Genomic DNA, 23,772 nt, shown 5'->3' with positions numbered 1-23,772 from the left:
AGAAAAAACTCAACTAGATCTAGTCAAGGTCCACCAAGAAAAAACCTACCTAGAGGGAGAATTAGCTAAAAAGACCAGACACAGAATAGAAGGAACACCAAAATGGATAGAGGAAGCTAGAACCAAACGCACCGAAGGTTTAGGTTTCAACCACAAAAAACGTCACCATAGAAAAACCAGAGTAGATCTTTACAGTGATATTGTTTGCACCATTTGTGGTCTAATTGGTCATTATAGAGTCTCATGTCCTAAAAACCAAAGGGGCTTGGAAAAGAATATCGATCTCGTCAAGACTAAATGGGTAAAGAAAAGCGATTTGATTCCAAGCAAGGAACCCAAGCTATGTTGGGTTCCTAAAAACTCTAACTAAATTCATTATGCAGGTCGAAGTGAGGGGGAACAACACATGGTACCTAGACAGTGGTTGTTCCAAGCACATGACATGAGATAGAAACAGATTTCTCTCACTCACGACCTATGAAGGTGGAACTGTGACTTTTGGCGATAATAAGAAATGTAACATTATTGGCATTGGTAAGGTCGGTAAGTCAAAGTCTCACTCCATCGATAATGTATTTTTGGTTGAAGGTCTAGGACATAGTCTGTTAAGCATTTCTCAATTCTGTGACAAAGGAAATTATGCAAAGTTCTCTTCGAATAAATGTAAAATTATCAACAGTAACACTGAAGCAGTAATCTTAGAGGGACAAAGAAAAGGGAACACATATGTGGTCAACCTTAACTCTGTTCCTCACTCCAATCTGACCTGTCTCAGTGTTATTGAAGATGATCCATTGTTATGGCACAAAAGATTTGGTCATGCTAGTTTTTCTCTAATGAACAAGCTAAGTTCGAAAAATCTAGTCACAGGTCTTCCGAATACAAAGTTTGCAAAACTGTCAGCCTGTGATGCCTGGATCAAAGGAAAGCAGGTTAGAACATCTTTCAAATCTAAGGGAGTAATCAGCACAACAAGACCACTGGAGCTGATCCACATGGATTTATGTGGACCAATGAGAACTCAAAGCAGGAGTGGAAAGAAGTATGTGCTAGTGATTGTGGATGACTTCTCAAGATACACATGGGTAATTTTCCTAGCCAACAAGGAAGAAACATTTGAAGAATTCTTGGCCTTCGCCTCTAAAGTCCAACGACAAAGCAATCATAAACTGGTCCACATCAGATCAGATCATGGTACAGAATTCCAAAACAAAAGATTTGACGATCTATGTAAAAACTCAGGAATAGATCATAATTTCTCTGCTCCTAGAACACCTCAACAAAACGGAGTGGTAGAAAGAAAGAACCGAACTCTTGAAGACATGACAAGGACGATGCTGATTGCTAGTGGACTCCCCAAAAGTTTTTGGGCTGAAGCTCTAAATACTCTATGCTACATACTTAATCGAGTACTAATTAGAGCCATCAAAAATAAAACCCCATATGAACTGTACAAAGGAAGAAAACCCTCAATAACACATCTAAGAACCTTTGGATGTAAATGTTTCGTCCACAACAATGGAAAGGATCAACTGGGAAAATTTGATGCACGAAGCGATGAAGCCATATTCCTAGGATATGCCACAAACAGCAAAGCATATCGAGTATTCAACAAGAGGACCATGTGTATGGAAGAAAGCATTCATATTATATTTGATGAAACTGACTCCCAAAACTTTGCTACAGGTACAGCCACTGATGGAAACTTTGAACTAGGACTTACAAGAGAAACAGAAGACGAAGAAATAAGAAAAACTTCTCAAATAGAAGAACAAGCTCAGAATGACGAAACACCTGAAGGAGGCACAACTGAAGTGGAACAGATACAAGCTGATGATCATACAGAGCCAAATGGACAAGAGGAGCAGCCTACTGAAGAAGTCACTACACCATTCCAACCAAGACCTTGGAAACATCAAAGCTCACATCCACTTAACCAAATAATTAGTGATCTAGGACGAGGAACAACAACGAGATCACAACTTAAAAACTTTTGTGCTTTCTATGCTTATTTATCCATGATTGAACCTAAAAATTATAAAGAGGCACTAACTGACTCTGATTGGATCATTGCCATGCAGGAGGAACTCAATGAATTCGAAAGGAATAAAGTATGGCACCTTGAGCCCACACCACTAAACAATCGAGTAATAGGATTAAAGTGGGTATTCCGAAACAAACAAGACGAACATGCAACTATAACCAGGAACAAAGCCAGATTGGTTGTCAAAGGGTACAATCAACAACAAGGGATAGACTTCGAAGAAACTTTTGCCCCAGTAGCTAGAATGGAAGCAATACGCATACTCATAGCATTTGCCTCATACATGGGTTTCAAACTCTATCAAATGGATGTAAAATGTGCGTTCCTAAACGGATATCTTAAAGAAGAAGTTTATGTGGAACAACCACCTGGATTTGAAGATCCAGAATATCCCTCACATGTGTATAAGTTAGACAAGGCATTGTATGGATTAAAACAAGCCCCAAGAGCCTGGTATGAACGTCTCTCTCATTTTCTCTTAGACAATAAATTCAATCGAGGTAAGGTTGACAGAACCCTGTTTCTTAAATCAAGAGACACAGACATATTAATTGTACAAATATATGTTGATGATATTATATTTGGTGCTACTAATGAGGATCTTTGCAAAGAATTTTCTGACTTAATGCAGCAAGAATTTCAAATGAGCATGATGGGAGAACTAAACTTCTTCCTAGGTCTTCAAATTAAGAAAACGGAACAAGGAATCATGATTCACCAACAGAAACATATCAAGGATCTCATAAAGAAGTATGGAATGGAGTCAGCAAAAAGCAATCATACACCCATGGGAACAACCACAAGGCTAGATGAGGATCAAGAAGGTAAAAGCGTAGATCAAACGAGGTACAGAGGTGATCTAGTTAACAGGAAGAGCACATCAGGAATGGTCCAGTTCCTTGGAGCATGTGCAGTCTCATGGGCATCTAAGAAACAGAACACTGTTGCTCTATCTACAACAGAAGCCGAATATGTTGCAGCTGCATCATGTTGTTCCCAAATGTTATGGATCAAGCAACAACTAAGGGACTTTGGCATGAAACTAAAGTGTGTTCCCATACTATGTGACAACACAAGTGCCATCTGTATATCCAAAGATCCGGTTCATCATTCAAGGGTCAAGCACATACATATCAGGCATCACTTTCTAAAAGATTATGTCGAAAAGGAATTGGTAAAACTTGAATTCTGTCCCACTGAAGACCAAGTAGCTGACATCTTAAAAAAACCCTTGAATAGGGACAGACACAACAAACTGAGGTTAGAACTTGGTATGACTAAAATTAAGTGATACTTTGAGCCAATATGTTTCTCTAACCTTAGTTGAATGATTTTTTTTTTTTTTTTTTTTAAAAAAAAAGGGTTTTTTAAATTATGTTTAAATATTTTTGAATGGACTAACAAATACAATCTTGTTGCAAAACCCAGCTGTGTATTACCACAGTCACGTCTGTGCATCACTAAGGTAATTACACTAATCACTTGACTTGTATTTATTTTGCATTAGTGTGGGAAAATCAAAAATGAATGGAAAGCATTTTTTGGTTCAATGAATCATATGAACCCGGTGCATGCATGACTTTTCATTTTGTTCACTTACACACACTTCCCACACACATCAATTCACAACACCCAAACCCTTCATATTCCAAATTCTTCGCCTATAAAATTAAGAAGCATCAGATCAAACCCCTCACACTTCCCGGAATTTTGAAATTCAAACCCTCATCCTTATCACTCCTCATTTCTCGTCAACCACCTCTCCTATATAATTATGACCCTCTACCGCCTCACCTTTCCAAATTCCACAAACCCTCATTCTCCCTCAATTCCGATTATCACCGCCGTTCCCCTTCAAACTATTCCACCACCACCCACTGATCACATGGCACCCAAACCTCCAACTAAGCAACCAGTTTCCAAGTCTGCTGCAAAATTGACAACAAAAAGAAAGTTCTTAGTGAAGAAGGAGCAGCCAGCACCTGCTCAGGGGGAACTCCAACCACCGATGGAGAAGAAAGTCAAACCAGAGGAACCTAGGTATCATTTCTTTCCTAATGATCGCATGCTTCAAGGGCTAAGTGTCGATTTTGCTTGGTGTAGGGAAGTAGGGTTTGTCGAACTTTTGGAATGTCTAGAGTCACAGGGATGGACGTTTTTGTTTGAAGTCTGTTCAAATACTTGCATGTTTCCAGAAGCTATGGGGGAATTTTGTTCGAATTTTGTGTATTCTGAAGGGGTCTGTCAGTCCAGTGTCAATGGGACAAAAATTAGGTTTACAGTTGAAAAATTGGGATCATGGTTTAAGGTTCCTGTTTTGGGGGAAGAAGTGTATTATAAGGGGAAGGGACAAATTGAACTTGGGAGCACTACAATGAAAGAAGTCTACTCGTACTTTGGGGGACCAGGGAAGGTACCAAAGGCCCTTAACCAGTCGTCTCTCACCCCTTTTCAAAAAGTTCTATTCAATGTGGTCCGCAGGGGTCTGGTTCCTCGTACAGATAAAAGGGCCTTAGCTAGCAGACTCGATCTGATCTACATCTATCTCCTTGAAAATCAACATCAAATTAACTTTCCTGTTATTTTCATCGCCCACCTTACCCACTACATTTCCCAAAATAACTTCATTGGCTATGGGTCTCTTCTCACCTTTATCATGCGAAAAATGGGAGTTGATCTTACCTCTTACACCTCTGAGCCACTTACCCAAGCCCATATCCTGTCTCGAGCCTGTCTAAATGGGATTAGTCTGAGGGTCGTAGATGGTGTTGTCTGTGTGGGGAAGATGGGACCAGGTGACCAAGCTCAGCTTGTGGAAGAAGAAGGTGAGGAGATAGAGGAAGAGGATGATGTGTCTGAAGAAGAAGGTGAGACTGTGTTTCCTTGTATGGTCAAAGGAGGGAACTCGGAGGGAGGGCCAGTTGATTTGAGGCCTAAAGAAAGATCCCCCCTCTGGTTCCTGCAAAATCACAGTCTCTTCATCATTCACCTGCTTCTAACCCTCCTATCAGGCGCAGTCGTCGCATAGCTAGCTCCTCAAAGGGTGTTCCTCCATCAGCGTACCATGTTGATGTATCTGATTCAGAGAAGGATGGAGAAACCCAGTCTGCGGCACCATCACATGACACCACTCTCAACATGATAATGGACAAGGTGGATCAGCTACTGCAGGACAACATTGGCATTCAAGCTTCACTCAAGTCACTTCAGGAGCTGATGGTTCAGGTGCAGATGGATCAAGCTCAATTCTTCAATGATATGACATAGCGGTTAGCTGATATGATCCAGGAGGAGGTGGTCCATACTGAAGAGGTTGCTGAAGATGATCCTGCCACTCCTCACCCCTGATCCTGCCAAATCCTTACTACAAAAATCCCCCCTTCCTGTTACCTATAAACAATTTTTTTTGGTTTTTGGTGTTTGTTGCGTGAAACTTGAAACATTGTGTTTTGTGTTGTTGCGCCGAGTTTATCATGGCTAATTTTAATTAGCGCGCTTTTCCTACGTTCTGATGGTTTGATCTCACTAACTTGCAGGGTACTTACATATCTTGTTTTATATGCTGTTTTTGCCTAAGTTTTGCTTGCAGGGGTGCGGTCAAACTCGTTGACCGACTTGAGCTGCAATGAGGTTCACTGTTTGGAAGGGTAATATTATTCTGCATACTTTCCTTCTTTAAATCGTTTTTCACATCCCCTCTTTTTGATCATTCCAAAGGGGGAAGAGATTCCTATATTGGCAACTTGGTTCATTCTGATTTTACTCATACATGGTTCAAGCTATAGTTTCGAAATGTCTGTTTCCATGCTCATCACCATGTTATTTTTAAAAGAATGTTATGTTGTCAGTCAAGTTGAAAGGTTGTCATCATCAAAAAGGGGGAAATTGTTGATCCCTGAGTTTTGATGATGACAAGCTTATTTGTGCTTACGTTCTACATTCTAGAATGACAGGTCTATAAGTGAAAGTGCTACTCTCAATTTGTATTGATAAGAATGAAGCAGCCTTGAAGGAAAGAGAACAAGTCAGATTAATCCGTGAAGCAGCAATAGAATAAGACGACAAAGTCAAGGCCTACAAATGAAGCTGCAAGAATTAAGCTTCTATGAAGCATTAGGAAAGTATATGGTAAATACGAAAAGGTACAAGGTTATTATATCAAACATACTGCTGAGTCTGGGAACAAAATTTTTAAAGAGTCATGTTATCACCTGAGTTCTTAAGAGTTAGAAGAATACACTAGGTTTAAGTCCAAATGATTATCCGTATTAAAAAGAATTTAATTTGCCAAAATTAGTGGTTAATGATAATCTTTGGCAGAGTTCGAGGAGAAGTTGAAATCTGTAGGTATATGGAAAGTAGAATCCAAATTGGTGTAAAACTCGTTTAAAGATTAAATTGTTTCCTAATAGAAATCTATCTTTAGAAGAGTCCTAATTTGATTAGAACTGGAAGTCTAGGATTCTAGGGTAAATCACAGAATCACTATAAATATATCAAAAGATCTCCTCGTAGTTTTTTATCAGACTCATAAGCATTAATCGGAGCTTTCAGGTATCACCTTTAAAGTCTTTATTTTTAAGAGTCTGTTCCTGTTCCCAGTTAGAGCAGTATTGGTTGGTAGGTCTTGTATCTTCGTATCTACTTTAGTTTTATTTATTCTGTATTTCATTAAAGTTGAATTGATGTATGTTAAGCCTGAGTCAGGCTTACTAGAGCAAGAGTGAAAGATCTCAAGAGAGATCAGTGAGTTGGAACAATTGAGGGATTGTTTCATAGGGAGAAGGGAACAACGTGGGGTTGTTCCTAGTCATCTGTAATCTGAGGTGATTTACAGATTGTGGCCCGAGTAAATTAGACTTGTAAAGAAACTGAGTTGTTTTGCCTAATTAGTAGAAGTGTTTAAGTCCCCAAAGGGACCGTGGTTTTTTCCTCTCTATTGGGCCTAGAGAGTTTTCCACGCTAAATTGTGCTTGCTCTATTTTGCTGTTTCTGTTCCTTATCGCATATAATTTATAAAACTGCAAAAAATCAATTCACCCCCCTTTTGTGGAACTCCACGAAACTAACAATTCCTCTATCTTTAGAGTTTAGAGTCTGGTGTGCATGCCACATTACATTCTCAAACCACCAAGCTCTGCCTCTGGATACTTCAACCACCGACAATCGCCAATGATCAATTGGAATGATATATTGACTCAAGTGTCAAGACAAAGCCTAATCAAGTGTGTCAATGAAAGAAGCAGTTCTTTTAGGTAAAAAAATAGCAACACGATCAATCGCAGATTCGTATCATATTAATTTATACTACGTATATACTACGTACCGACGTACGCATATGTACGTATTCCCCTTTCCTAAATACTGAGTATTGTATTGCTTTCTTCTTCCATCTACTTCCTTTGCGTTTTTAGTGGCAACGTTTCTTTTAATTCAAACCCTCCCCCCATTGACTATCATGTTATCATGTCATGGTATTAGAAAAGGCGATCTCTATCCATAAAATAAATCCAAATGGAAGGAACCAATGACTTAAATAATACTTCCTCTCTTCTTATTTACATGATACAATTGGGTTATGGACACTATTCATACAAGCGTCTTTGACTTCATTTTGTGATTTATATTTAAGAAAAAAATATAGTCGTGTGTGGTCTTATTAGATTCGTCTCAATAAATAGTTTTTAAATACGGATATTTCATGAAATACCCCCGAGTTTTGCCTTAATTCAACAAATGCCCATCAAGTTCCAATAATTCACCAAATACCCCTTACAAATGACTTAATACCCCAAATACCCCTCCATGACGTCATCATCCTCAATTAACACAATTACCATCTAATTAACCCACTCATTTACCCATTTTTCCTAATTAACCCATTTTTATTAATTAACCCATCTTCTTCCTCTCACTTCTTCCGCCACCACCCCTTCTTCATCTCCCTTCTTCCGCCACCACATCGCCCCCGTTTTCTCCCTCCTCGACCCCATCACCGCCGCCACCACCTCGCCCCCATTTACCATTTGTCGCCCCTCGCCTTTTCCTCCTCCCTCACGTCCTCCCTCCCTACATTACCACCACCGCCGCCACTCATCATCATCATCTGATCTACTCCTCCGACAACACCAACACCACCAGCCTCCTCCGACAACACCACGTACACCAAAATCGACGCGGGATCTCCTCCTCCGACAACATCAACACCACCAACCTCCTCCGACAACACCACACCAAAATCGACGCCGGATCTCCTCCTCCGACAACACCAACACCACCAGCCTCCCCCGACAACACCACACCAAAATCGACGCCGGAAGAATCAAAGAGAACAATCGCCGCCGTTGTCAAACCCAGAACCACAAAAAAAACAACCGATATCGACACCAGAAGAAATGAAGAGAACAACCCACATGAACGAAGTTGGGTTCTCTTTCCTCCATCAATCCCAAACTCAATTTTCTTAACAACTCTTTTCGCACAAAACCCCTTTCATTTTCATCAAAATTAGCCATGTTCTTCACCTAATTCTTCAATGCTCGATTTTGGGTATTATTATTCTTCACCTGATTTGTTGTATGTTGGGATTGCAATTGATGTGTGTGAATTAGTCGTAAATGGAAGAAGGAAGGAGGGAGAGAGAAAGATATGGGAAGGTCAGGGAAGAAGGAAGGTGGTGAGGAGAGAGAGTGAAGAAGGGGGGCTGCCATGGAAATCCTTGAGGTGGGTGGTGGGTTAATGGAAGAAGGAATGGGAGTGAGAAAAGAAAAAGAAATGGGTGGGTTAATGGGTGGGTTAATATGTTAATGGGTGGGTTAATGGGTTAATGGGTGGGTTGATTAGGAATTAGGGGGGTTAATTAGGGATTAGGTGAGTAATTAGATCGTAATTGGTTGATTATGAGGATGATGACGTCATGGAGGGGTATTTGGGGTATTAAGTCATTTGTGAGGGGTATTTGGTGAATTATTGGAACTTGATGGGCATTTGGTGAATTAAGGCAAAACTCGGGGGTATTTCATGAAATATCCGTTTTAAATATCAACTTTTTATAATTTTTTCTTATCACAATTGAAGATATTAGTGTTTGAAATCATGTATTGGCAAACGTGTCTAAATAATTGTGTCATTTAAAAAAGAACGGAGGAAGTACTACCTACTCCCTTTATCCCTTAATATTTGCACCGTTTTGACATTTTGCACTATTCACATAATTCACTTTGACCCTATTTTGTTTCTAATATATGAAAACAAATGTTAGTATATAACATATTGTTTGGTTCATTTTAATATATATTTTCAAAATATTAATATTTTTATAATTTTTTATAATATGTAGTTAAAGATATTGGTGGTCAAAGTTTTGCATTGACAAGCGTGTCCAGTCAAAACGGTGCGAGTATTAAGGGACGGAGGGAGTACAAGATATAGAGGAATACTCCCCCCGTCCTTAATACTCGCACCGTTTTGACGGTTTACGCTTGCCAATGCACTACTTTGACTACCAATATTTGTAACTACATATTATAAAAACTTATAAAAATATTACTCCCTCCGTATTTATTTAAGATATACACTTGCATTTTCCGGCCGTATTTATTTAAGAGATACACTTGCCATTTTTAGTAACTTGTCAACCCCACCATCTAATTAAAGAGTAAATAGGTCTTAAGGTCCCTAAACTTTGCCAAAAGGAGCAGTTAGGTCCCTCAAGTTTCAAAAGGAGCATTTAGGTCCCTCAATATGGATGGAAAACGCTGCTTTTTGTTTTCCGTCACTAACGGCCGTTAAAATGAATATAATAATATAAAAAATTATTAAAATAAAAGGAGAATTAATATACACGTAGATTAATGATTGAAAACAGATGATTTTGATGAAAAGAAGCCTTTTCCAATTACTTAGCCTTTTCAACTTACTTTTTCTATGTGTACACGTGGAAACCCTTCCAACTTCCCTCGTTTTTTCTGGTTCCTTCTTAATAATGTTTTGGCAGTATTTTTTTTTACTGTTCCCAACCCTATTTCCCCCCTTTTCACTTCCTATTTATATGGTCCCCCCCCCCCCCCCCCCCCCATTTTCACTCTTAGTTGTCTTTTTCCCATTTACTCACTTAAACACTTGAGAGAATTTGAAGTTATTGGTCTGGTGATTCTGCAAAAATGGGTTCTTGCGTATCCAACAAACGTTCTGGTGATTCCAAGTGGGAAGTTCCCTCACCCAGGAAGAGAACAAGAATATCTAGATGGGATGAAGGTACTTTCATTCAATTTGTCAGTTTTTTCAATAAATGTTTGCAGTTGAGCCATGATAAATTAGGGCTTTTTTGTTAAGTAACTTTTTCCCAAAATTGGTGCATGAATTATCTTGATTGTGGCGTTTTATATGTTAATTTAAACAATCGTGGGCTGATTTGGCATAATTTATCAATTGAAGTTGGAGTTAGGGTTTCGTCCGTTTTTACTTTCCAATTTTTAATTGGAATTGATGCTTGCATGTTCTTGAAAATGGTGTTTAATATGTTAAATTATACAATTGTTGCCTAATTTGGAATTAATTTAAACTAGATTTTGTAGTAATTAGGGTTTCACTTACTTTTTTTATTCACTTAAATAAAAAACAGAGTTTGATTAATTCGAATTGATGCTTGCATGTTCTTGAAAATGGTGTTTATTTAAACTATTGTTTCTTAATTTGGAAGTATTTTAAGTAGGGTTTACTTACTGTTTTATTGACTTTGGCCGTTACTTTGACTTTAGGAGACCTTGCTTTAAGGGAGGCACACCCCTTTTGTCATCATCAAGACATCCTCATCACCCAAATCTTCACCAAGCTGGACCGGGCACTACTACAGAAATGTCATTTAATAGCGTTTATTTAACAGCGCTTTTACCTCTTCAGCTATCAAAAATTTAAAAAACAACATATTATAGCGCTTATCTAAAAAGCGTTGTGATATGTTCACATATTATAGCGTTTAGATCTTCTGCGCTATCATATTACCCGTTTATTATAGTAAAAAAGACTTCCCGTTTATTATAGGGAACAAAATGTTAAAACGAGTAAAAAGTTAACCGCCTAACTCTTTCTCTCCTCGGATTCTCTTCAGTCAATCTGCAAAACCTCAAAACCCCAAAAGTCTCAATGGACGCCGAAACCCTCCTACCAAAGTCCTTCACACGGCGACGAGTTCCTTCAGGCGGCGACGATTTATTTCAGATGGCGGCGTTTTCTCTCGCCCTGCGCCCTACGATGCTTCTTCTCACTACGAAATTGAATTTTAAGGTAATTCATCCACAAACTTTGCGGAATTTGTTGATTATGTTTGGTTTAATTTTGATTGGGTTAATTATGGGCTATGGGTTTTTGTTCCTCTGAATTGGTATACCTAGGTAGTGAGCATTTAGATTGTAATTGGGTTTTGATTCTTAATTTTGATAATAGGTTGTCGAATTATTTGATTTCATGATTGCATTGGAGCAAAACTTATGGCTACCATAATCCATTAATCAATTCACTCATGTCATTCCATGTAAATTAAACACTGTAAGAAGATGAAATCTGTAATAACTATTACAAAGTTAACCCAACTTGTATAACTATTACAAAGTTAACAAAATTTATGCTTTTTGACTTGCCAAATTTAGAGAGCATCTATGATTGGCAAGTACTGAGTTGCCCGTCTTTGCTTAGATTTGAGGTGTTTAATTGTAAAAAAACTCAAGCTTCTTGAGGTCTTGGTGGGACGACAAAATTGTATTATTGAGATTGTAGGAGAGAAAGAATGGACTGATAAAGTGATTGAGTATGGTCCAAGCTCACATTTAAATATACTGAAGCATTAGTTCCTGCAGTGCTGTCTACTCCTATGTAAGATTTTTAGTGCTTGTTTGTTATAATTTATGCAGTTTATTGCCTGAAGCATCAGTAGGTCGGAATTGTCTAAATTTGAGGGTTTTGAATTTTAGGTGTTCTTGTGTTGGGTTGCTTGAGGAGGCAGAGATTGTGGATGTTACATACTATTATGCTTAGGTATCTCGCATCGCCTGGAAGCTCACCAGGTTGTAAAACTAGGAGCTTTTTAACCGTTGTCTACAATTTCTTATTTTAAAAGGCTGAAATTTTGAAAGTAAGATTCTTTTTTTTTTGTCAACTAATAAGAGTTTTTTTAATTATAATATTGTGCTTCTGCGGTTGCTAATAAGTTAAAGAGACTCTCAAGAGCTAGGGGCTTGACAAAGTACAAAACCTATAGGATTGTTACAATGAGTGCTTAATTGTTGTTTGAATTTTAATGATATTTTGGAAGTAGGACATCAGAATTGGAACTACAAATTTAGGAAATTTTCCATAATGAAAATGGGAGGGGGTGGAAATTTTCAGGCATACTATTATGCAAAAAGTTTTTAATTGCTTATAGACTTTATTGGTGTTGATTTTGTTCTGAAAAAATGTTCTTACTTTATCAGATTGATCTAACAATGTGTTCTGATGCAGGTTATTGACTATTGTAGCTCATATTGGTGGTATAATATTTGTTAAAGTAGTATCTGGATTGTTGGAAAAATGGGTTCAGAAGGTCCTGCGCCGTCAACAGTAACAGACTAACAGTTCATGTTAAGAAGTTTCATGGAGTTGCTGAAAATCCGACAGAGACAATTGTGCGTAATCTGAAAGAATACATGGAGAAGAAGGGTTTACCAAAAGGGCTGGCTTTAGGGAGCTGCAATGTTCTTGAAACTGCAGGACTTGGGGCAGTTGCTCCTCTTCCTCAGACGCTGCCATCTGCCATTAATAGGAATGATTCAGAATTGCCAAATTCTGGGACTGTTATTTGGGTCAGTTGCTCAATACTTTCTTCTTCACGGTTTGTTGAATAAAATTTGATGCAAAATAGTTAAATAGTTGTATGGGATTCTCTCTACTTTAAATTTCTGGCATTTGTTGCACCAAAAGCTGAATCATCTTATGTTATTATAAGTTGCTGTTGATTCTATACCAACTGGGAGTTTGCCTGTGTGATAGGTGGAAATCATACTTTGAGTAATCTTTTACCCTTCACTTGCTGAATACGTTTTATGGTACTTTCGCTATGCCATATCGCATGCTTAGATAGTGATACCAATCAATTAGAACCCACGATTTGGTGGGAGCTTGCCAGTGTTCGGACACATTATATTTCAGTGTCAGCACTATAAAAAAAGCGTTTCTACACTTGGGGTAGGAGGAGCAGCAAAATATGTTTGTGGTTCAATGTGAACTTAGTTACCTTATATAATGATTGGAACTAAAAATTGGAACTAAGACATCAGAATTGGACATGCTGAATTGTTGTTTGAATTTTAATAATATTTTGGAAGTAGGACGTCAGAATTGGAACTAAAAATTTAGGAAGATGGGAGATTTTGCATTCTAAAGTTGGAGGTTAATACATAGCTTCAATTAAGAAGTATGTATACTTCGTTTTTGTTTTGTCATAAGTTATTATGTTTTTTCCATAAGTTTGAGATTTTTCATGATTGAAGACATGCTAGCCAATAGAGGATTGAGAAGATCCAATAATATTCTTTTTTATATTCCTAATGGTTTTGTTTCTTAATGTAACTATGTTTTTCTAGGTATGCAGAGATCGTATAATTCAGGAGGAGTTCAATTCTCTAAGCCTTTCTAAGTTGCAGAAGTATTTGACAGATGAGGAATACAGGTAGGTGACATTTTTATTGTCATATGTCAGTATTGTTTTACTTATCTTTGGTTGAAGTCTACACTTATATTAATATGGAAATAGATAGTCTCTCTCCCCGTCAGTTTTGCTCAGGTTTTCTTCTGGGAAATATGCTTTATGTGAAGAAAATTTGCTCAGGTTTTCTTCTGGGAAATATGCTTTTTGTCCCTGCTACAATATGGCTCTTGGGTTTTATATCTTGTTGCGAGATGTAGACCAATTTGGTGCTAACTATAACAGTTTTGCTGGCCGGCCAGTGGTAGCTCCTCATTCTCTTTGGAATATATTGCGATGTGGTTGTTGTGGGACTGAATCTAAATGTGTAAACTTCATCTTGGCAGAGAGATAGATGAAGATATATCTCGACTAAAGACTAGTTGTCAGCTTACTAGCTGATCTTGGCTGCAATTGATCAATCTTGTTCGAGGATCTCATAAATTAAATCTCCCAGTTTGGGGCTGCAGAGCTACATGCGGTCTCTTCCTTCATAGGCGGGATTGCGTCACATGAAGTGATAAAGGTATGCTATATTTATCAAGATTTTATTGTTTTATTCTGTTTTATTGTCAAGATCCATAACGCCTAAGAGTTGGATTAACACTTGCAAAATACTTAGTGTGGTAGCTAGTGATTAGTGGCTTCCTTGGACATGCAACACTTTAGAGATTCATTAATAGTACGCATTCCCTGTAAAGATCTCAACAACTTAAGAACCGGCTATGTACTATACTTTTCACTTATGGCTTCTGATGTCAAAGGAACAATCTTATTCTGTAATGGTACTCGGACCATCTTCATCTTTGTCACTTTTGTCTGAGTAAACAAAATGGAAGGGCTACGAGTCTGATTTGATGAACAAGACTTCTTTTGCCTTCACTTATTGGTAGACTAGATTCCTTTGCTTAGACTACTACTGTCTTGTGTAACTGTTTACTTTGTCCTACATCTGACATCCCAGATGAACCTCTTGGTTTTTGAGTCAGATTTTTCATGGCATCCATCTCGGATCCATCTCCGTAGCTTCAATTGATAATATATCAGCAAGGAATTATCTGTAATTCTTTTCCAAAAACATCATAATCTATTACTATAATGTGAAGTTCAATTTTTTTTCATGTATGGCACTTATTGTTTATGGTAATACTAATTCTTTCGGGTTTTTCCTTTCTATATATGTATGAATTCTTATACCCCATTGTTTCGCAGTACTTTTCAGATTGTCAGTTTCCAAGTTATGACAAGGAGCAGATTGACTAAGTAAGAACCGAATGGGTGCGCCATGTTGTTCAACAATTGTATAATAGCTAGGTTATGTTGAAGGAACAAAAAAAATAAGACTCTATTAATTAATGTATTTTACGTAGTTTAATGTTTAGAATTTTATTTTAGATCTATGTAATCGGTTTTATTAGGGTTACAATTGCAAAAATTCTTTTAATTCAGGTTTGGAAATTAATTTTCAACTATTTACTATTCTTCAATATATGGTGTTATTTTGTGGCAAAAAATGAGATACTTTTCAGGTATATAATAAATATAAAAAAATAATAATAATAACTTTGATAGCGCTCTATATACATCTGCTATTAGAAAATAATTTAAAAGTTGGCGGTAAACCTTTAATAGCGTTTCTTTAATAGCGCTTATAAAGTGCTATGAAAGAAACATTTGAATTATCCTAATATTACATATGACAGCGCTTTTGAAAAGCGCTATTAAAGGTACCTTTTACTTTTAATAGCGGAGCCAACAACAGCGCTTCAAGAAGCGTTGTTAAAAGCATTATTAAGCGCTATTAAAAGCATTTTCTGTCGTAGTGGGGAGGGGCAGGCTGCTGTGCAGATGGTATGCAAGCAGTGGCGTAGGTGGGCCAAGTTGCGGTACCGCCTCCCATACCACTACCCTCAAGGATGCTACCGCGCGTGGCTGCGTGAGTGGGTGATCATGGACATCATTGACAATGATGATCGTCACTTCCACGCCTGGATGGACAAGGACATGACCGTCTACTTTGACGGCTTCCCCCTCCTTTTCAAGGAGGAGGAGTAGCTGGTGGTGGAGGCCATGCAGGGGTGGGTGGTGGTGGCGCTGGTGGTGGCCCCTCTTTTGTCAAGCTTATGATGATCCAACTTGTTTATAGCTTTTTTTATTTTTAATTTTCGAGGACAATTACTACTGTCATTGCAATTAGGTTTTTGTGAATGTAACAAGTGTTGGTTTTTGGTATTTGTCACTGCTATGACAGTAGTTTATATTTAACCGTAGGCTTCTCCCTCAATAGTGGATTGAGGTTTGAAATGTAAGGGTTGAAGCCTACCCTTTTGTAAATGCAACTGAAATGATCATGATGAATGAATGAATGCAACTTTTTCCTTTTGTTATCTCTTGTGTTGTTATTCAAGCTTTGGTTTGGTTTGATTTCTTAAAGTTTTGTTTTTTTAATTGATATTGTTTAACTTTGATCAGATGTTGATGATTTGACTTTGAACCCTTGCATATATGTGCATCATGGTGGTGAATGGGTTGTGCAAGGTGATATGGTTTATAGTGGGGGGAGGGTGGATGTCTTTGATTACATCCATGAGAATGCAGATGGCAAATATGTTAAGGAATTAGTGGATAGTTTAGGTTATAATGATATAGAGAAAGTACATTTCTGGGACCCTAGGAAAGAATTCAAGAATGGGGTTAGGTTTTTAGGTTTTGATAGTAGTACTTGTGACCCTTTCTTAGCTTTACTCTTTGAATACAAAAGCATTCATATATACATTGAACATAAAATCAAACCCACCTACAACTTTAACCTAAACAGGAGTGGAAGAGGGGGAGGAGGGAGAGGTAGCTTCCTTGAGTTGTTGAATACTGATGTGGTTGACTTAAATTCTGATTATGTGGAACCACCTTTTACAGTACTCCCACCCAAACAAACTGAACCTCAACCTGAACCTCAAATTCAACCTCAAAATATGCCTCAACCTGAAATTGATTATGATTCAGAGGGTACAAATGAGGATGATGATGAGTTAGCCACTGCTAGGTCTAAGATATCTGATGATGTGAGAAGGGAAAAGGCTTATTTTGAGGAGTTAGTAATGCTGAAAAAACTAGCAGAAAGTAAAGTAGAAGGTGGTCTGAATTTAGGGGATGACTTTGATGGATACAGTGACTTAGACAGCCCTAGTGAGTCAGAAGATGAGGATGATGTTGGTTACTTAGTTGCACCACAACACCATAAGAGGGGAGAGGGAAACAGAAGCAAAACAACACTGAAACTGAAGAGAGGGAAGCCACTTTTTATGTTGGGCAACAGTTTGAGAATCCAAAGACATTTAGGAAATCAATCATAGATTATTCAATTGATAAAGGAAGAAACATTCCATTTTCTAAAAATGATTCCACTAGGGTTTGTGCAGAGTGTGAGCACAAAGATAAAGGTTGTAAATGGAGAATTTGGGCTTCATGGGAGAGAGGAAGAAGGTCATTTACAGTGAAAACATTTGTCAGTGAGCACACTTGTGGTAGGACACCTAACATTAAGAAGATGACTTCACATTGGATTGCAGGACACTATCAGAATCTGTTTAAGGTTAACCCTTACATGAGAGTGCAAGATATTCAGGAAACCATTTGGTTAGAAAAGGGTATAAGGTGGTTTAGAGTACAGAAAACAATTCTGGACTATTGCAAAAAGCAACACAGTAAATCACTTCAATGAAAACATTGAAGTAATAAGGGATATTTCACATGAAGCTGTTGAAGACCTACTGAAAAGGAACTACAAGAAATGGTGTAGGGCATTCTACATTCCATTATCTTGTTGTGACAGTGTAGACAACAACATGAGTGAGGTGTTTAATGCATACATCTTGAGTGCAAGGCACAAGCCTATTATTACCATGTTGGAAGATATCAGAGAGAGTTTGATGGAAAGACTGCATAAGAAAAGAGATTTCATTGGGGAAAAGGAGATAATGTTGTGTCCTAGGATCCAAATTCAGTTAGAGAAACACAAAATTTGGGCTAGGGGTTGGAATGCATACTGGGATGGTGGGTTTTGCTATGCAGTAAGAGAAGGTGCAACACAGGTTAAGTATGTGGTGGATCTGAACCAACATACTTGCAGTTGCAATGCATGGCAGGTGAGTGGGATTCCATGCAAACATGCAATTGTTGCTATATGAAATAAAGTAGACCACCCAGAACAATATGTGAATGCCTATTTCTGCAAACAGACCTACATGAAGGCATATGAATTTTTGTTAGAGCCTTTAAATGGTCCTCAAGAGTGGCCTACTTCTGATAGCATTATTGTGGCTCCAAAGGTGAAAAAGGTCAATGGAAGACCTAAAACAAAGAGGAGATATGGTGTTGGAGAGGTAACTGCATCTGGTAAGCTGAAGAGAACAGGCTGTGCCATGAAATGCAGCTTATGTGGTGTGATAGGCCACAACAAAAGGTGTTGCAAGAATGCCCCTAAGCAACAACAACACAGCAACAATCATGCTACTGCAGAGCAGACCACACCACAGCAACAACACCAAAGAACCAGTTCAGCTATACCAATGCACAATAGGGGTGTGGGTATTTATACCTACCCAAATGGGTATCAAAGAATAGCTACTGTAAGTCATTCAATAGACTCAAATTCTTTCTTACATGTTACTTTACTGTACTGAAGCCAACTTGTTCCTAATTTGTTTTAATTAATGCAGCCTATATCACAACATTTCCCCACACCACAGAGGCAAAGACCTCCTGCAGCTTTCTATTGTGATCATGGGGGTGAGCAAACCATCTACTCCTTCCCTGCACATGACTTCCCATTGTCACAGGCTCAACCAAGTCAAGGACACACAATATCAAGCCAAGCATTGCAGGATCTTGCAATGGCTAGAAGATTAGAAAAAAGACCATGAGGTTAGATTTTATTGAATTTAAAGTCTTCATTACATTTCATTAGTGCAGATCATTACATTTTACCTACCCACTTAACCCACTTAACTTAAAACAAACCAGATAAAAAAAAAACAGAACCACTAGGATTACAACCCACACTTCACATTTCACACTAATAGGTCTTCTCATCTTGCTCATCACATAGTCTGCCTCCCTCTTCCTTGCATAATTGTTAGCTTCACTAAGTTTTATCCTAAAACTATCAACTTCAGCAGCAAGGCTTTGTTTATCTTGCATTAACCCTAGTATGACAATTGTTTGCCAAGTTGTTGTTTCTTGTTCATCAATCCATCTAAAAAAGATGCAACCCCTTCTGTTTGTTTCAACATCATAATCTGGACAAGCAATGAACTTCCTTCCAGGATTTTCTTTTGTCCATGCCTTTTGAATGGATACTGTGAATCCACAGTAGCACCTCTTAGGGTGTTCATTATCACCATTGTTGAACAAAGAGATAGCCCTGTTCATCATTCTGCAAATAAATTATGTTTTAATAATTTATTCCTAAATATGTTTAATTATTGTTAAAATAAGCTAACTTAAGATTTTAAAAAAATGGCAGAAAAATACCTTTTTGTTGAGAAGAGTCAGCTATGGTGGAGCAACAGAGAAAAAACACAGAGCAGAAGATGGAGAAGAAAGAATTTTTTTTTTAGTGTTTTATTGTTGTTTTGTTGTGCATGGAATGTTAAATACTCTGTTTTTTGAGAGCCTCAACGGCTATATTTTTGTAAAAAGCTAACTGAAATGGATTTCCCTTTATTTAATTATTGGTAAATGGTAAATGTAACTTTTTTTTTATCGTTTAGTGCCTTTTATTTAGTTTCCTTTTAATTTAATTGAATTTTAACGGTCGTTAGTGACGGAAAACAAAAAGCAGTGTTTTCCATCCATTTTGAGGGACCTAAATGCTCCTTTTGAAACTTGAGGGACCTAACTGCTCCTTTTGGCAAAGTTTAGGGACCTCCAGACCTATTTACTCTCTAATTAAATAATACATCTAATTTACCCTATGACCCACCATCCTATTAAACAAATAATTTCATAAACTCATCCCACCTCCCACCCCACCAAAATGACATGGTCCCCACTTGTTTACTTATTAAAATATCTACCCAACCCCACTTGCTTTATTATTTTATTTCATTCAATTCTCTTTCTTAATACCCGTGCCGTGTATCTCTTAAATAAATACGGAGGGAGTAACATTTTGAAAATATATATTAAGATGAACCCAACAATATATTATATACTAACCTTTGTTTTCATATACTTCGTATACTAGACTTAAAATAAGGTCAAAGTGAATTATGTAAATAGTGCAAAAAGTCATAACGGTGTAAATATTAAGGGACAGGGGGAGTATATGTTTGAGAAAAAAGTTTAGTTTAAATTGTATTTTACCACCCACAAAAATTGACAAATTGTTTTTTATCACCTAAAAAAAAAAATTGTCTTTTACCACCTAAAAATAAAATAAAAATAGTTTTCTACCACCTCTAAACCGGAAAAATGGAAGGAGGCGTTATGCAGATCTATTTCAACGACTGTATTTTTTATTTTCTTATCTTCTCCCACGATTTTCATGTATATAAGTTATTATTTTCCCTTATTTTCCGTTAATTCACATTACGTTTTCGTCCATCTTGTAGTTAAGAGGTGGTAATACACAAATTTTATTTTATTTTTTGATGGTAAAAAACAAATTTTATTTTTTTAGTTGGTAAAAAACAATTTGTTAATTTTTAGGTGGTACTGTAAAAAAACAATTTAACCAAAAGTTAAATATAATTAATTGTCCTAAGTTCAGGCCATTTGATCTCGCGTTGGAAGACTTGATGGGGTACAACGTGGAAGTTGTGACCTTTCTGAATTTCAAGAACAACACAATGGATGATCACTCACATCATGAATTATCTCCTGTCCTCAATGATGTTGCTAGTCTGATGCAAAGATTCACTTCTCTCACTATACATCACATCCCTCGTGCAAGAAATTTGGTTGCTCACTGCTTAGCTGCTTACTCTATCTCTATGGCTGTGGGGCATAAAGTTTTCGCGGATGCTCCTCCTTTTACTAGAGTTGCGTACCATGGTGATTTACAAGGTCTGGTCAGAACTTTTGCAACTGAAGGAGAACCTCCACAAGTCATCGATTTAGAGGACAACTCAGGAACAACTTCTGCTTTACGTGCTACTACTACTCAAATTATGTTTGGTTCAGTCCCTGCTGATGTACCAATGGGGAATAGAGACATTGAAGGTGGGAATGTGGAGTTACATGCAAGTCACAGTGCTGATGTTACTAAGGAGACTGAAGTCTCCACCAGGAAGGAATGAAGATAGTTGGAAGTTGAAGCTCTCCAGTTTGAATAAAACAACTATATTTTGCGGTTTTTCAAGTTTCGGCTGGAGGCATGGAGACAATACCTATTATTTTGCGAACTTTCATGGATAAACAAGTTTGTTTTGTGTATATATGGGTTGTAAGTTTTTGGTGTGACCCCTTTTGTAACAAACTTAATGATGGACTTGAGTCCTAAATAATAAAATTGTCTCCGTTTTATGTTAAAAAAAAGAACAACACAATGGATAATATTATTCATCAATTCAATTTTTCATGTATCCACAATTATGTAGTGTTTTATATAAAAAACAATAGTAGTATAAATTACTCCCTCCGTCCCGGAATACTTGACCTGTTTATCTTATCGGGCCGTCCCTTAATATTTGACCTGTTTTTAAAAATTGAAATATTTTAACAATATTATATTATTTCTCACTCCACCCCTATTAACCCACCTACCCCCTACTCCATACAAAAAATAATTAAAAATTCAACCCCTACTCTCCCCAACCCCACCCCTTTACACATTTTTCACTAACTACATTAAAATAATACCCCACTATCAACTACTATCTATTAAATTAAATAAGTCAATTCAAGTCCCTTAAACTCTATACCGGTCAAACCGGGTCGAGTATTCCGGGACGGAGGGAGTAGTTAGTTCCATAAAATTCATCCTTTAAAAAGTAAATAAAAAGGTAGTCGTACAAAAATTGATGAAATACATAGAATAGACACATGCATTGACATATCCATTTCAAAAAAAAAGGTCTGGTGAGCAGAAGTTCTACCATTTCTAGTTGCAAATAATTGCATTTTAAAGGAGGCAAAAAAACAGAGTAGTCTGTTTTTATATGTAGGAAATTACTCCCTTATTTCTCCTCTCCCCACTTGAAAAATAAATAAATAAAGCTTTAAGAATGAAGACAATCAACTAAAATCTATCGCATTAATTTTTATCATGGCTTTCTGAACCTGCCTTTGTCCCCACTTTCACTACATTTTTCTATGTTATTAAACATATTTTTTACATAATTCATTTATTGTTGTTACCAGTTTTATGGTACATTTCTTTTTCATGTTTATGGAAATTTTAAAAATGGAATACCATTTATTATATGTTTGACTCTTTTTTATTAAAAACTCCTAGTGATTGTAAAGTCATTGCACATAAGGACAATGATCATATTTTTGAAAACATTTTCAAATAATAAATAGAAGAATGTTAAAAGGTTGAAATATATTTTATACTGCGTATTGCACTTGATTTTGTTATTAATTCTAAAATTTAATACTACGTACGATACTATTTTTGAAAATGTATTTGGCGGGGTATAGAGGAACTTAATTATATACTCCGTACTTTGTATTATTAAAGGGCTACACAAAGTGATAAAGAACATGAGTTGCATTTGTTCTTTTCCATAGTGGTACTACTAGGAGTTATCCTACGCCCGGTAATACTCGTAACGTTTTGACTTTTTGCACTATTCACATAATTTACTTTGACTCTTTTTTATTTCTAGTATATGAAAATAAATGTTACTCATGAAAATAATATACTTTGACTCTTTTTTATTTCTAGTATACTTTCTCCGTTTCTTTTTGTTCTTTACGTTTTCCTTTTTTGGGTGTCTCAAAATGGTCTTTACATTTCCTTTTATATTATCACATAAATGCTTTAATATTCTTTCAAAATTTGTGTCCAATGATTATTTTAACCAATTAAATTCATTGGATCATTTAATCTTTCACACTTTTTCATTGGGACATTAAATTTTTTTTATTAGTCCAATATTAGAATTTTGGTAAAAGTGAAAACATTATAAATAAACGTTATTGGCCTCCTTTAAAATAAAAAAATAGAGGAATCTCAATGTACACTAATTAGTCATTAATAAATGTGTAAAAAGTCAAACGTAAAGAACAAAAAGAAATGGAGGGAGTAATATATTGTTGGCTTCATCTTAATATATATTTTCAAAATATTAATATTTTATATGTTTTCATAATATATAGTTAAAGATATTGGTGGTCAAAGTTGTGCATAGGCAAGCATATCTTGTAAAAATGGTGCGAGTATTCGAGGACGGAGGGAGTATCATGAAATCTAAAAAGTTACTCCCTCCGTCTCTTTTTGTTTTTTACGTTTTCCTCTTTGGGTGTTTCAAAATGTTCTTTACCTTTCCTTTTATATCATCACATTAATGATTTAATATTCTATCAAAATTTGTGTCAAATGATTTTTTAACCAATTAAATTCATTGGTTATTTAATTTCTCACACCTTTCTATTAGGACATTAAATTTTTCTCATATTCCCAATATCATAATTTTGATAAAAAGTAAAAACATTATAAATAAACGTAATTTTTCTTGTTTAAATAAAAAAACAGAGAAATCTCAATGTACATTAATTAGTCGTTAATAAACGTGCAAAATGACAAACGTAAAAAACAAAAAGAGACGGAGGGAGTAATTGGTTTGACTAAAATATTTGATTAGATCACCTATAGTAAAATTACTCTTATGTACGGAGTAATTGCATTGAAAATTGACTTGCTTCATTGATTTTGCATTAATAAAATTGTCACATTTCACCCCCAAAAAACTAATCTGGCCTCTGTTTCAATTTAATTGTCATATTTTCTATGAAAATCCGTCTCATTTTAATTGTCACATTTTCTTTTATAACATGACCA

The 23,772-nt window shown here is 36.6% G+C and overlaps 1 protein-coding gene across 1 annotated transcript; it reads left to right on the top strand.

Moving 5' to 3' along the window:
• Positions 1–8,579: 8,579 nt before the first annotated feature.
• On the top strand, positions 8,580–15,235 carry LOC110786018 (uncharacterized). The gene is made up of 8 exons (XM_056829392.1): positions 8,580–8,767; positions 11,953–12,055; positions 12,592–12,882; positions 13,663–13,748; positions 13,837–13,862; positions 13,908–14,028; positions 14,111–14,289; positions 14,976–15,235. Exons 1-6 carry the CDS (start codon positions 8,580–8,582, stop codon positions 13,982–13,984), a joined length of 771 nt encoding a protein of 256 aa, XP_056685370.1. The 3' UTR covers positions 13,985–14,028; positions 14,111–14,289; positions 14,976–15,235.
• The last annotated feature ends 8,537 nt before the right edge of the window (positions 15,236–23,772 follow it).

This window comes from Spinacia oleracea, chromosome 5 (assembly GCF_020520425.1).
Source record: "Spinacia oleracea cultivar Varoflay chromosome 5, BTI_SOV_V1, whole genome shotgun sequence".
NCBI lineage: Eukaryota > Viridiplantae > Streptophyta > Magnoliopsida > Caryophyllales > Amaranthaceae > Spinacia > Spinacia oleracea.
Note: the sequence above shows the minus strand (reverse complement) of the source record. Positions and strands in the feature narration are given on the sequence as shown.